Below are 16,201 nucleotides of genomic sequence, written 5' to 3' on the forward strand. Positions count from 1 at the left end.
ATAGCACGGTAAATGTTTGTGTTAAGCTTCAAATTTTACATAAAAGAGGCAAGTCAATACAAGGCTCATATTCTAAAGTCTGATGCTTAAAAGTCAAATGACTGAAATACATGAGACCAGTCACATGACCACTTCTTAATATGTGCTAGTTCCCTCTAAAAATCTGAAAGGCTATTACCTTAGTCTCCTTCAAATCACTCTTCAAGACTTAGCTTTTCAATGTTTATCTATAAAATACTCATCAATAGCTAAGCAGTTGATTGGCTACAACCATTGCTCAATATCCTTAATGATCTCATCAATACCATGTGCTCACCCTCTTTGCTGCATCCAGCTGGTTTCTCTTGTGTGTAAAATCTCTGGGACAAGGATTATTCTTTTGTTGTGAGTCCCTATCACAACAGGGTCCCAATCCTTGACTGAGGCCTCTAGCAGCTAATACAGCTCAAATTTATAATTTAATTTACCAAACGTAAGCATCAATATTTAGAATTTACTTGCATACACACACTGTTCTCCCACTGTTATGTGTGTGTAGAATCCATTACACAATGCAGAATGGTTACTGTGTCAAGCATTTAAAATTTAAGGGGATGTTTTATATTGAAATCTTGCAGCATCAAAGTTGATTACTATCAATTAAGTTGAAAAAATTTAGTACATTCTTTTATTAAAATTGAAGTTTTCATTTATTTTGTCCTTCCCATCGTACTGGAAGAGGAAGGCTTAATAAAACTTTCTCCTGAGAGAGTTGATGCTACTACTTCATCCTTGTGTTGTTTAGCCTAAGGTGATTGCTAAAGAGAAAGAATGGTTTTCCCCACAACTCCAGAGGCTGAGTCACCCTCCAACACAAATTGAGACTTACAGCTTCATCATCTTTGTTTTGTTTTTCATCTTGTTCTCTGTCGGAGTCCCTTTCACTTCCATCATCTTTTTCACTTTGAGAGTCCCTGTTAGTTTCTTCTTCATCAGACTCGCTTCCTTTATCAGAAAGTTCTTCATCCTCCTCCTTGATTACAGCTTCCTAAACAAAAACCAAACCATCTGTCATTCCCATAGGCAATTCCAGCACTCTAAGTCTGAAGGTCATGAACTCTTAAGTCTCACTTGAGGACTAATACCTAATATTTGACACTGCAATGCCATGTAGGTACTGCATTGTTTCAGACAGAATCCTTTGAATTAAATGTAAAGCAGATGCCATGACCATTTCTGGCTAAGGAGGAGTTAACATCCATCCCACTGTACTAAAAAAAAAAAAAAAAATGATGCAAGAGACAGAAATACTGGAAGATTTATTGGTTGGTATATTTGTCCACTGTTCATGCTTGAGGGAATTCTGTGCCAAAATAATTAAAACTAATAAAATTCTGCATATTTTATTTGTCCAAATAAAACAATATAATCCCACCATTTTCAATTAATTCCTGGCAAGTATTTTGAAATAAATTACCAAAATAACTGAAAATGGTGCGATTATATTGTTACTGCATTTCTATGGTATTTTGACAAATGAAATATGCAGAACTTTACAGAATTTTAACAGTTTTAATTATTTGGCACAGAATTCCTTCAATAACGCCAGGGTTCTGTGTGGCACAATCTGGGTATGGGCAATTCATTGTGAGGTCTGTGAGGAAACCAGGACATCCAGGGATCAGTGCAGGGTTCTGGGTGCAGGGGGAATGGGACTCTGCAGGGGAGTCCAGGTGAAGGTGGTAAGGCTCTGGGGAAGGGCTGGGGAGGTCCAGGGACAGCTAGTTGGAGCTCAGTGGGGTGGGAGTGCAGAGATAGAGGACTCCTGATACAGGGGATGAAGCTCAGCGGGGATCTGGGGGAAGAGTCATTGTACAAGAAGCTACTCCCGTTTGCCCAAACCCCAATGCATCTGGACCCCTCTGCACCCAACCCCCCACCCCACTGAGCCTCACCCCCTTGCACCAAACCCCTTTCCTCAACTACCAAGACCCCCCTGCAGTGCAGAACTTCCTGCAGCCAGAATAAGTTTCTGGGGGTTGACCTGACTCACCCCCACCTGCTCTGTGGAGGAAGAACTGTCTCAATAATCCTCCTCCCCCGACCCAGGACTAACATCCCTGGGGCAGTTGGGGTATCCCCAGAGAATCCTCCCCCAGGTGATTTACTTCTCCCTGGCTGCCTTAACAGATGCGTCTGCCAGGGAAGTGAGTGAGCTCTGGGTGCAGCTTCTCTTTGCTTCTCCATCGAAACCATTTTCTACAAGCAAACAAAAAGAATTGGGGAGGGAGGTTCTTCTACAGTGGTGCAGAATTCTCCAAGGAGTATATTTAAGAACTACCAATTTTTAAAGTTTGTTATTGTGGGTCCCCTGTTATACACACTTTTCATTACTAAAGTACGAAGTATTCTAAAAATCCAATTCTGTATTTGCATATTACAGAATGGCTGACATCTGAAAGGGGAGTCAGGGCCAAGTCTGCCTACAGTGGGCTTCTTTAAGGAGAAAAGACAGTACCTTTTTTGTAACTGGTGTTTTTCAAGGTGTTGCTTATGTCTACTCCACATTAGGTGTGTGTTCTTGCCAAATGTACACCTGTGTCAGAAAGTTTTCCCCTAGTTCAGCCATAGGGGAGAAGCTCTGACGACCCCTGGAGTGGCGCCACCATGGTGCAGTAAAAGGGGTGCCATGTGCAACTCTCATCCTCAGTTCCTTTTTGCCACAAACTGACAATGGGGAAAAAGCGTGGATCATGGAATGGGCATGAGCTATACATCTCGAAGAACACGAGTTACAAAAAAGGTTCTTTTCTTCGAGTGATTTCTCATGTCCATTCCACTTTAAGGTGAATCCAACCAATACCTGTGGAGAAAGGTAAGAGCATTGTTTCTGGCCCACTGGATGAGGGTGCAGTGGGTGTGCATATGTGGACCAAGGACAAGGTTGTAACACTACAGATATCCTGGATCCGCACGTGTGCCCACATGATCTGCAGCGGGTGAAACCTGGCTAGATTGCAGAAGGTCTGAATACATGAGCAATCAAATTGGCCAGCCAGTACGTGGACAGAGGCATGCCCCTTCATCCTGTCAGCCATAGCAATGAAAAACTGAGCTGACTTGTGGAACAGCTTAGTATATTCCCAGTAAAAGGTCAAAGCCCTGCTAATATCCATGGCATGCAGCTGCCTCTTCTCCTCCATCTTGTGAGGTTTGGGGCAGAACACAGGTAAGAAGATGTCCTAGTTCATGTGAAAAGAGAAGACTACCTTCGGTAGGAAGGGCAGGTGGGGCTGTAAAAGGACCTTGTGCTGGAAGAAAAGAGTGTATGGAACCTCTGAAGTAAAGCCCAGATTTTTGAAACCTGTCTGGCTGACAAAGCGACTAGAAATGCCAACTTCCAGGATGAATGGAAGAAGCAGCAGGCTCCAAGTGCCTCAAAGGGAGGTTTCCTGAGTCGGAAGAGGACTAGGTTAAGCGCCAAATGAGGGATGTGGTCCAGCACCTGTGGACAGAGTTCCTCGAGATGCTGCAGGAACATTATTGTCACATCGTGCTGAAACAGAGTGTGCCGTTGTATTGGCCCAAGGAAAGCCAAGATGGCCAATGTATAATGGAGGAGTACACCAGGTCCTGCTGCTGGAATTGTAGCAGGTAGTCAAAAACAGACTGCACTAGACTGCCAGGGAGATACCTTGCAGCAGCCCAGTGGGAGAACCTCACCCACTTGGTTTGGTACATCAGCCTTATGGAAGGTTTTCTGCTTCGTAGGACCTGCTGGACCTTTTCTGAGCAGGTATTTTTGGCCTCACTCAGCCATGGAGCATCCATCCTGTGAGGTGCAGAGATATGAAGTTGGGATGGAAGACCTAGTCCTGGTCCTGCAGCAACAGATCCGGATGGAAGGGAAGGGGCTAGAGGGGTATATTGCCAAGTCCAGAGAAGTCCTGAACCAATGCTGTCAATGCTAGACCAGGGCAATCAAGATGACCTGGACCTTGTCTCGTTTGATCTGAATGAGGACCCGGCAAATGAGAGAGATTGGCAGGAATCATGGATGACTTTGGGACATTGAGAATCAACCCTAGCATCTCGAATATGGCTGTAGTAGTGTTGGTGACATGAAGTGCTTCGGTTAATGAAGGTGCTCTGATTAGGCAGTCATCCAGGTAAGGGAGTATCATGATACCAAGTCAACGTAGGTACACCGTGACCACTGCTAACCTCTTTGAGAAAACCCTGGGAGCCAACGAGAGACCGAAGGGCAGGACCTTGTATTGGAAATGGTCTGTGCCTATTTGGAAATGAAGAAACCTTCTGTGGGCCGGATGAATGGCCACATGAAAATACGCGTCCTGTAGATCGAGGGACATGAACCAATCTCCACGGTGTAGTGCCAGAAAGCTCATCACTACGGTAACATCCAGAAATGTTGTTTTTGAAGATACCGATTTAAACCCTGGAGGTCTAGGATCGGCCTCCAACCTCCCACTTCTTAACTGAGAAAAAGTTATCGGGAGTAAAAACCCATCCCTGAACTTGTCTGGAACCTTCTCTATTGCACCTATGGTCAATAGATGAAGTGCTTCTTGTTTTAGCAGAAATTCATGAGATGGGTCCCTGAAAAGGGACAGGGTGGGAGGGGAGAGAGGAGGCAATGAGATGATGGGGATGGTGTAATCCAGTGCAATGGTCTGCAAAACCCATCTGTTGGTGGTAAAGGCCTTAGATGATGGTGAAATAGTGTATCTGAGGCACAAGGGTGGTTGTCTAGTGGCATGGTACGCAGACCCTTGACCGAGGCGTCAAACCTACTGTCTGGTGTTGTGTTGCTGGACGCTTTTGGTTGAGGTCACCTCCTCTGTTGACGCTGTTTGTTGCGTTGATGGTCCTGTTGTCTGTATTGGGTCATCGGATAGGAGAACAGTCTTTGTCTTTGGTAGGGTGTGTACCTTTTACGGCAGTAAGATGAGGTATACATACCTAAAGTTCTGAGTGTGGTTCTGGAGTCCTTGCTTGAGTGGAGGATTTGGTTCATTTTCTCCGAGAAAAGACTCTGCCTGTCGAAGGGAAGATCTTCAACTTTGGACAGGATGTCTTTAGGAACAGCTGCTTGTTGCATCCATGATGTTTTGCGCATGACCACCGAGGTGGCTGGGGTCCACACTGCAGTGTCTGCTGTGTCAAGGGCTATGTGCAGAGATGTTCTGGAAGCTGCATAGCCTTCCTGGACCACTGCCTTGAGGATGTCACGCTTGTTATCTGGCAAGTGTTCCATGAGTGGGACCTGCTTCGCGTAATTATCAAAGTTATGATTGGCCAATAATGCAACATAGTTGGCCATGCCAAGAGTCAGTGTCACTGAGGAGTATATCTTTCAGCCAAAAAGATCCAGGTATTTATTGTCTCTATGCGCCATTGGATTTTTGCTGGGGGGCTTTCGCCCTTTGTTGCACTGTATCCACAACCAGTGAATTTAGTTGTGGATGCGTGAAAAGGAATTCCATGTCTTTTGCTGGGACGAAATATTTCTTGTCCGCTTTCTTGTTGGTAGCAGAAGTTGAGGCTGGCACTTACCATATATCATCTGCTATTTCTAAGATGGCATCATCGAGTAGTAGTGCCATTTTAGATTGGTGTGATGACTGCAAGTTCCTAAGTAGATGGTGCTGTTTTTGCTGTACCTCAGCAAGTTGTACCCGTTGACTGTCTGCTACCCTCTTAAACAGCTCCTGGAACTGACGGAGGTCATCCGACAGGGATGTATCACCTTGAAAAACTGCATCGTCTGGTGATGATGATTGGTCAGTGGGTGACTGACCCTGCAGTTCTTCTTGTTCAGAAGAGTGTTGTTGTTGTGGGTGCAAAGGGAATGGCATGGAAGGCAGAATTCTGGTTGGGTAGGTGGCCTCGTTGAGGGCAGTGCAGATGAACACGCTCCGGCAGGTGATGGTTGTGACTGGTGAGGAAACGGTGGCGACGTGTCCAGACGAGATAAGTGGGAGTGATGTCTATGGTAACGGTAGTGAGTGGGGGAGCGATCGTAATAATGGGAAATATGTGGGGACCTGGAGTAGTATCTACCCCTGTGTGTCCCATGGTGTCCTGAATGACTGGAAAGCGTCGAGGATCTGGGAGATCACGATCTTCCCCTGAAGTGCATAGACGGAGCCAGTGAGTGTCAGTATCGGTTGTGATAATGTGATGAGAGGTGAGGGGAACGATAAGTTCAACGTGTATAATGCCTCGGTGAATGTCTTGAATGCACCGGAGAAGGTGAAGGCAGTTCAGGTGAGAAACGCATGTGCTCCAGGCTGGGCGAAGGTGTTGGAAATTTTCGGGGCTTTTGCCTCATTGTGGTCTGTGCAAGGAATTGCTCCAGTGAAGATGACCCTGGTGTCAAGATTTCCCTGGGTACAGGCTGCTGTATCGCATGTGGAGGCAGTGCAGTTGTTAAAGTGTGCTGTGGTGCCTCACATATCGGTGCCGTCTGTGTAAGCAGTGCCACTGGGAGATGACGCACCGGTGAAGAGGTTAACAGCGCCACTGGTACAGCTGGTGCCGAGGCGGCAGTCGGTGCTGAGGTGCGCCTCTGTGCCTCGGGTTTTTCTGGTGCCGCTACTGGTGCTGGTGGTGCACACAGTGCTGGACGAGGTACCGTCGCCATGGTCGGTGCTGTATACCCTGATGACAACGGGTTTGGTGCCGATGTGCTGCGGCTCTGTTTCGCTTTATCAGGCAAGCATGTAGCAGACGTGCCTGGCCTGTCCCCCATGCTAACGCGCATCCAGGATAAAGATCGAGAGGGACAGGGTCTTTTCTTTGACCACTTGGAAGATGGTGGTCAACGTCTAGCAGACTCCGAGGGGTGGGAAGAGTCTATATTTTACAGCTGTAATGCCCTATCAAACAGGAGCATTTTTAGCCGCATCTCCCTGTCCCTCCTACCTCGTGACGTGAGCTTGGAGCAATGGGGACATTTTTGGGGGATGTGTCCCTCGCCTAGGCACCTTATGCAGAAAGCATGTCCATTAGAGGCAGGCATTGCTTCTCAACATGCACCGCACTTTTTGAAACCAGTTGGTCCGGGCATGGCATCTTCTTTCTTTTCTGTTGTTGTTTTTGAGGCGACTATATGTCGCGTCGCACACTATTTACAAGGAAAAAAAATGTTTTAAACTATATAAACTGTAACTAACAAGGACTACGAACATAAGTAGTATGATAAAAAAAATCAGCCTAATTCTCTCTCTCAATCCTGACAGGAATCTGAGGAGAGAGGGTTCATTCCGTCTACAGCCAAGGATGGTCAGGAGGAACTGGTGGGAGCCGGACCGTGCGCACACAAATGGCACGAAAGGCAGGAGACGAGCATCACATATGTGTGGTCCGGCAGACTATGGCTGGAAAACATCTCCGATCTGCGGCACCTATAGCGGAACACCCATGGGACACTGCTCGAAGAAGCAGTCCTAGCATCTCAACGCTTTAGGAGAGGGGCGGTGCCAGAGGGGGGATACCCTGAAGGAGCCCAACATGGTCTTGCCTCAAAATTGGGGCATCGGTGCCACCAGTATGAGTATAGCCAGAATGTCCTGCACCACCTGGTGCCTCTAGGTGCTGGAGGCCATCATTGCAGCCTGGTGCTAAAGTTACAGGCTGGTCTGCTCCATTTGAGTCAAAGTTCGACTTCCGGGTGGAGGCGATAAGCTACCCAATCAGGTGTAGGCTCCCCTCTATTTGTCCTTGGCTTTTCAGGACAGAGAGAGGAGCAGCTCTTGACTGAAGCCTTTGCCATCCTCATCAAGGTTTGCAAGGGTGAGCGGTGCCAACTGGAGAAGGGCACCCAGGGGACATTCCACCCTTGCTGCATGGTGCCTGAGGTTGAGACAGCACCTGCTCCCCTGCCAGAGACAGGGCTAACTCCATTAGGAATGCCTGCAAGGGAATGCCCCTATTCTTCTTAGTACAGGGCTTGAAGGATCTGCAAAATTTGGCTCTGGTCACGAATGTACCCCTTGCCAAGACACTGCAGAAAACTACCATTACATAGCATAAGGGGCTTGCATGAAACACAAGGTTTGAAATCTGGGGACCAGGGCACATCCTGTCTGTAGGCAAAAGTCCCATCTGGGACAACAAACTATCTAAACTGACGATCAACTGGCTGAAGAACTATCTACAGAGCTGCTAAGCAGAGATCTAGCTACTAAGAGTCAAAGGCAGCAGCTCTGATGCACGGTCAATGGTGACAAGAAGCAACTGAGGGTGCCACTCCAGGAGTCACCAGAGCTGTTCCCCTACAGATACTGATAGAGGAAAAGCTTTAGACATTGCACGAGGGGAGCACACACACACCTAATGTGGAATGTACTTGAGCAACCATTTGATGAAAAACAAATTCATCTCAGTCCACCTGGGTAAGCAATTTATTGCTTAAGTAGCTGGTTGGCATCTAATGGGCTATCACCTGGGCCTCACAAAAGGCTACCAGTGCTCAGGGATTCCTAAAAGGAGCTCCCAGGGAACAGAGCAAGAGAACTCCCAAGATAAGGAATTTAGGGAGGGAAGACAGCCTCCAAGGGGTTTTCTGCTGTGAGAAGAAATACAGTCAGGTCCTCAAGAGACCCTGGCTCCATTAAAGGAAACAAAGTTAAAAGTGCCATGCAGATAAAAGGCCTGGGAGTGCCAAGGATAGACTCAGGCAGGAGTGAAATTCAGATGGAATATGCCTTCAAAGAAAGAAGCCTGGGCAAAGGCCTTTCTTGAATTTATTAATTTTTCCATTAATAAGTGACACCCTAAAAATGGGCATTGTTTGATACATAAAGCCTTGTGGATTTTATTGATGACCTAGATAGGAAAATTAAGGAAGAGCACATCTATAGCAAAGGGCAGCAGTGACAGCACACACCTTTTCCAGAGCAAACACATCATTTGAGAGAGAACCATCTCTTCTCCCCTTTTTCTTCAATATTAATGTAACATTTTAACTGAACTTCTAAGAATTGGTGCCTCGGTCACTTTTGTCTTTCCGATGTATTTTGGCTAATTTTTCAACTGTGTTAAACAAATAAATAAAAACATCTTTAACCCATATGCTCCCAATTAAATAAAGCCTAGTGAAAATCATATGCCAGAGAAGATAGACTTACTATCTAAGAATCTATCAGATTTATTCACAGAAAAACTATAATGGGGAACTTCAATTTGGGAAACATGCAAGTCTTATGCAGTCAGTATCAGAATACCATTAAACTTTCTAAAGGTCATATCTTTTTTTAATACAAATTATTACACACAACAGAAGGTAACTATTGTGATCGTCACTGTTGTAGTTAAAGATGAACTCATCATTAAATTGGAAGTTGGCAGTTACCTTGGGATCAGCATTTGCCCATATTGAATGTAATCAGGTCATTGAGAACATACCCAACCAGTAAAATACGCAGAACACTGTTTAAAAAAAATCAAGTGCTAATTTTCCAAAGTAGAAGAAATGCAAGAGCAAAACTGATTAAGGGGAAAAATGTGAAAGGTGGGTGTTTATTAGAAACATTTTGGTTAGATGTCCAAAAAGTGAGAATGCTACATTCAAGAAAGACTTGGGGGTAAAGGTCCATTCTGGTTCAGTGGAAAAGCAAAGGCAGCAAATATATATAAAACAAATGCAAAAAAGGGGATGTTGCTAGCAACTGATATAAATTAAAAGTTACAGAAGTGTTGACACTGAGAAGGGAAACAAAAGATATCAAGGGGAAAAAAATTAAAGGCTTGCAGGGTTAAGGACAGTAAAAAAAAATCCTTTACTATATTAGGAACAAAAGAAATTCTAACAATGGCCTATTACTAGGGAGGTATGGTGTAATAGTTAATGATGCCAAAAGCCAGAAGAATTCAATAAGTACTTCTGCTCTGTATTTGAAAAGAAGTGAAATGATGTACAATTCCATTCAATAGTAACTCAACAGAATACTATTTATAATGTGCCAAGAATAAACATGTTTAAAATCTGCAGATCTGGACAACTTACACCCGGTAATTCTAACTGAGTTGGCTGAATAGCTGTCTGGCTTGTTGATGTTAATTTTTAATAAATTTTAGCAAATCAAGGACATTCCAAAGGACTTGGAGTGCTAGTGTGCCAATATTCAGAAGATAGGAAGCAATATTCAGAAGATGTCCTAGCTAATTATAGACCAGTTAGTATGATATCAATTCCTGGCAAAATAGTAAGAAAAGCTGGAATTGAACTCAATTACAAAAAGGACCTCAAAAAAAATTCAAGGATGGGAATATAATTAATGCCAGTTAACAAGCTTTATTGAAAACAGGTCTTGTCAAAACAAACCTGATTTCATTCTTTAAGATTAAAAGTTTTGTTGATCAAGCTAACAGCATAGATATAAATATAATTAGACTTTTCTAAGAGGTTTGTCTTAGTACTGTGTGACACTCTGATTAAAATTTAGCCCAATACGCTATCACTAAAGTATACGGTTAGTTAAAACTGTTAAGCATTAGACCTTAAATGGTAATTGTTAATGTGAAATCATCATAAAATGCTAGTTTATCTAATAAAGTTCAACAAGGATCAGTAATAGGCCCAACACTATTTAATAATTGTGTCAATGATCTGGAGGTAAATGTAAAAACGTATAGCAGATATAATTTCGAGATGAGATACAGAGTGATGAACTCATATATGATGACAACAGGGCAGTTAGAGTGATCTGGATCTTTTGGTAAGATGGGCAAATTCAAAGCAAGACATGTTTTAAGATAGCCTAATGTAAGGTCATACACTTAGGAACAACCTCCAAAATGGGGAGCTATATCCTGGAAAACAATATCTTTGAAAAAGAGTTTTCAGTGTGATGATATAGCAAAACAGACTCATATAATCTTTGGATGTATGAACGAAGGAACAGGTAGATGATTTTTCTTCTATTGATGAGACGAATGTTGTATCCAGTTCTCATGTCACAGACCTTCAAAACGACCTCACAAAACTAGGTGACTAGGCAACCAAAAAAAAAAAATCACAGATGATTTTTAATGTTGATAAATGCAAAGTAATGAACATGGGAAAACATAATCCCAACTATACAAATAAAATGATAGGGACTAAATTAGCCGTTACCAGTCAAGAGAGAGATCTTGGAGTCACTGTGGATAGTTTCCTGAAAACATCCACTCAATGTGCAGCAGCAGTCGAAAAAGCAAACCGAATATTAGGAATCATTAAGAAAAGGATAGCCAATAAGACAAACAATATCTTATTGCCTCTATATAAATCCATGGTTTGCTCAGATCTTGAATACTATGTGCAGATGTGGTCACCTCATCTCAAAAAGATACATTGGCATTGGAAAAAGTGCAGAAAAAAAGCAACAAAAATGATAAGGTGTATGGAAGAGGAGAGATTAAGAAGACTGGAACTTTTCAGCATAAAAAGAGAAAAGTAATAGGGGATATGATAGAAGTCTATAAAATCATAGCTGATATAGAGAAAATAAATAAGGAAAAGTCAATTACTTGCTCCCATAACACAAGAACTAGGGGTCACTACATGAAATTAAGTAGCAGGTTTAAAACAAGCAAAAGGAAGTATTTCTTCATGCAACACTCAGTCAACCTATGGGAACTCCTTGCCAGAGGATACTGTGAAGCCCAAGACTATAACAGGATTCAAAAAAGAGCTAGATAAATTTATGGCCAGCATGGAAAGGGATGGTGTCCCTAGTTTCTATTTGTCAGAAACTATGAATGGGCAACAGGGGATGGATCATTTTATGATAAACTGTTATGTCCATTGCCTCTGGGGCACCTGGCATTGGCCAGTGTTGGAAGACAGAATATTGGGCTAGATAGATCTTTGGTCTGATCCAGTATGGCCATTATGTTCTTATTTTTAAAAGTACATTGGAATATTGGAGAGAGCACAAAAAGAGCCAGAAAAATTATTTGAGAGCTGAAAAAATGTCTTATGTTGAGAAATATAAGGAGCTCAATGGTTTAGTTTATCAAAACAAGATCAAGAGGTGACTTGATACAAGTACCTTCCCGGGGGGGGCTGGGGGGGGGCTGGGGGAATACCAGATAATAAATGGCACTTTAACGTACCAGAGAAAGGCCTAATAAGGAACAGTGGTTAAAAGTGGAAGCCAGATACGTTTAAAGCAGAAATTAACCACACTTCAAATAATGAGGGTAACTACTGAAAAACTACCATGGGAAGTAATGGCTTCATCTCCTAAAGTTCTCCAATCAAAATCAGGTATTTTCATAGAAGATATGCTTTAGTCAAACACAAGTACAGATTTAACCTCTCTAGTCCTGCAACATTTGTGGTCTGGCATGATTTTAATTCGCCAGCTGTCCACTTATCATGGGTGTGGCCAAGTTTCCAGTGGTCTCAAAGTTTGTTTACAGGCACCAGTCCTGGCTCAGAGTTATATGCTGTTACGAAGCTCTAATTTACCCCTAAATATATTCTAAGAGCCTAGTAAGCAGCAGAAGTACAGATAATGTGGCTCGACAATATTGACCACCTGCGGTAGAGATGTTACATTTGTTTAATCAATCCAGCAACTAGTTGATTAGTTGATAAGCGGGGGAGCAACAGTGGGGTTAGCTCCTGTCCCTGGAAGCTAGCCCCACTGTGTCTCTGTCTTAATACATTTAAAGGGCTGAAGTGCAGCCAGGGGACTCTGCATAAGTTGGCCAGCTGATTCTTGGCTCATGCTGGGTCCCCCCTACTGCGCACTAGCCTTTCAAATGTATTAAGAACTAGCAGACTCTTAATACATTTAAAAGACTGAAGCACAGCAGGGGAACCCAGCAAAAGCAGAGCCAGCTGATTCCTGGCTCACGCCAAGTCCCCCCACTGCGCTTCTGATTTTTAAATGTATTAAGAGCAGGCAAATACTCTGGTTCGGCACTGATCAGGTCCCAAGGTTGCTGGACTAGAGAGATTGAACCTGTATATGCTTTCATCAAATACAAAGTTCCTGATACTCAATATAGGAATAAGTGGGTGAAATCTAATAGCCTGAGATATAGGGGAGATCAGACTAGATGATTTAACAGTCTCTTCTGTCTTTAAAATTTTTCAGTGAAATACCCCATTAGCTTGCTTTTGCTTCTGTGGCTTTGGCTGCTGCAACACTGGAGGAGCAGGTTTCTTTTTCAAAGTTTTCTTTTTCTTTGATTTTGGAACCTTCTTCATTCCTTTATTCTTCTGCTGCCATCCTTTGTTCTTTACTTTGTTGGCATCTCCTTGCTGTAAGAAAATGTGGTGATTAAATAGTAGGCTGATTAAACCACAATAAATATTTTAAGTTCAGGCAGCCATCTTCACATGCTTCAAATGTGTTAAGATATGAAACTACTTTAAAAGCTATGTTCTACTGGATATGTGTATAGGACTTTGTCATAACATCTATCACAAATACATGAATGAGTAACTCAAAATCAGAATGAAGGCTCATTTCCCAGCTAGGAAGGAGAGGCACTGTGATATAGTCTATTCTCAACTTACCCCATCCTCTGCAGGTTGCTCTTCTGCTGCACAGATGGACTGTTCCTTTTCAAACACTTCCTGATTGTGGGGAAAATTAAGTTTTAGTCTGTGTGTCTGTTGACCAAGCACTGATGCTTAGAGAAAAAATTATTCTATTACTTACTAAGATACCAAAGTAAAAATGTAAAATCTGAGTAGGTTTGTTCTTTATTTAGAATTCTATTTCCACTGATCATCATAAGACACTAAGGCTATGTCTAGACTACGTCTATTTTCGAAAGAAGATATGCAAATTCCCATGGAAATTTGCATATCTTCTTCCGATCTCACTTTCAAAAGCGGAGCTTTTAAAAGTGAAAGTAGTCTGTATGAATTTTTTTCTAGACGCTCTCCCCCTCCCTTTTTTTGAAAAAAATGCTCTTCCTTAAAAAATGAGGTTTACGTGGTTTTTTTTTTTAGAAAAAGGGTTTTTCCCCCCTGAAAAAAGAAAACCACGTCCAGACTACTTTCACCTTCAAAAGCTCCGCTTTTGGAAGTGAGATCGGGAGAAGATAAGCAAATTCCCACAGAATTTGCATATCCTCTTTTGAAAACAGAACGTAGTTTAGACGTACCCCAATTGACCAGTACTAAAAAGATGATGAAGGGTTGAATTTTTGCTTAGGGAATTTTACCAACTCTAGCATAGTTCATTTATTTAAAAAACATTCAGATTAAAGTTCTGTCTTGTGCTGAAAGATTTACTTATTCTATAAAATATGGAAATTCTGTATCACAAAATTCAGCATTAGCAGTAAAATGCAAATTTGATCCATGTTACATGAATATTAAGAAACAAGAACTCCATATGTAGCCTGTCATTCATGGAGGACAAACCAAGCCAGAAATGTGTGTTTACATTAGCAAAATATTTCTATCCACCTCCCTCCAGAAGATCAGAAGGTGTCTGTAGGTAGAAAAGTATTTTTCATTAGTTATACAGAAAGATACTACTTATCTGGCACAAAATAAATTCAGTTGTTGTTCTATAATAAAATGGCAAATATGATTTACTGGCAATATCATGAAGGCATACAGTGAACACATTTGTGTCTAAAATTAGAAAGTTTATTGACAACCCAAATATTTGCATGTAAGCTTTTTCAACCATAAGAAGTTTAAACATGCCTGCTTAAAGAAATGTGATTGAATTGTACATTTCAGTTCATTAATATTGGCAAGATTATGGTGTGTACCGAATTCATTTACAGTTGCTCCCTCTGTCAACAGACTGTGCCCACATCATTAGCTCCCCCGTCGACAGCAGGAGCAATGTACAATAGGTATGTATACGATAGAGCCTGGAGACACCATCTATGGCAAGATGTTATGGGACCATGGAACAGAGTGTGGGGCATTTTGAAACCACACAAAATGTCCTGTGAGGCACCACTTTGTTCAGGGGCTTATGGCATCTCCTTTTGTGCTCCCCTCCCCCCGTAACTGCCATTCTCTGTTCTGCACTCTGAAAACTGCAGCGAGAAAGAATGGATTCTGTACTTTCCTTGTGTGCTCTGCTGTCATGAGGACATCACACATGGAGATCACCTTGAAATTACTGAAAGGGGAAGACTACTCAGAGGAGCCTGACAGTGTGTGAGATATGGATAGCAGCAACCTGCCATTACATTTTGCAGTCACAGAGCAGCTATACAGGGTAGATTGGTGCTTTTAAACTAGGGAAACCAGCACAGAGTAATGGGATTGCATAGTCATGCAGGTGTAGATGAAGACCAGTGGCTACGGAACTTTAGAATGCATAAAGCAAACTTTCAGGAGCTATGTACTGAGCTGGCCCCCAAACTGTGGTGCCAGGATACCACGAATGAGAGCTGCCCTCTCAGTTGGGAAGCATGTGGCAATTGCTATGTAGAAGCTGGTGACTCACGACTGAGCTACCAGTCATTACAATTCAGTTTGGAGTGGCGAAGTCTACCACTGGTGCTGTACTACTGCAAGTAACAAAGAAAATAAAGCTACAGGGGACCATGACTCTGGGAACCGTGCATGATATGGTGGCCAGATCTGTGGACATAGGCTTTCCCACATGTGAGAGGGCAATCTGACGTGTTCAGATTTTAGCACAAGTCAACTTTGCCACTGAGTACATCACTAGGAAGGGATACTTCTTGATGGTGCTGTTGACACTTGTGGACCATCAAGGGCATTGCACAGATATCAGCGTGGGGTGCTCTGGAAAGGTGCATGACATACACATCTTCAGGAACACTGGCCTGTATAAAAAGCTGCAGGCAGGGACCACAAGATTACAATGGGGGATGTGGAGATGTCCATTGTAATCCTAGGAAATTTGATTTACCCCTTGCAGTCCGGGGTCACACTCCTTACCACTGTTCAGGTTTTAACAACAGACTGCACAAGGGCCTCATGGTGGTACCTCTGGGAGTGAAGGCAAGATGAAGCGTGCCTGTGGCAGGCCAGACCTCACTAAAGACAACAGCTTCATGGTTATCACTGCATATTGCACCTTACATGATTTGTGTGACTAAGGGGGAATTATTTGCTCTGGGGTGAAGCACGGAGGCGCTGTGCTTGGCAGAGTTTGAGCAGCCAAACATTAAAACTGTCAGAGGAGCTCAAAGGGCTGACGTTAACATCAGGGAGGCTTTGAGGGTGGACTTTGAAAATAAGGGGCAC

General features: G+C 43.0%; 1 protein-coding gene across 1 annotated transcript in view; it reads right to left on the minus strand.

The window, feature by feature from the left end:
- The window catches only part of SEC63 (SEC63 protein translocation regulator), a 126,203-nt gene that overhangs the window by 16,084 nt on the left and 93,918 nt on the right, over positions 1–16,201 (minus strand). The window contains exons 15-17 of the mRNA XM_075923967.2: positions 13,523–13,582; positions 13,106–13,264; positions 869–1,027 (exon numbers count right to left, since the gene is read on the minus strand). Of these exons, the coding sequence (XP_075780082.1) occupies positions 869–1,027; positions 13,106–13,264; positions 13,523–13,582 (378 nt within the window). The remainder of the gene's footprint in view (positions 1–868; positions 1,028–13,105; positions 13,265–13,522; positions 13,583–16,201) is intronic.

This window comes from Pelodiscus sinensis, chromosome 3 (assembly GCF_052426305.1).
Source record: "Pelodiscus sinensis isolate ZL-2025 chromosome 3, ASM5242630v1, whole genome shotgun sequence".
NCBI classification, from domain to species: domain Eukaryota; kingdom Metazoa; phylum Chordata; order Testudines; family Trionychidae; genus Pelodiscus; species Pelodiscus sinensis.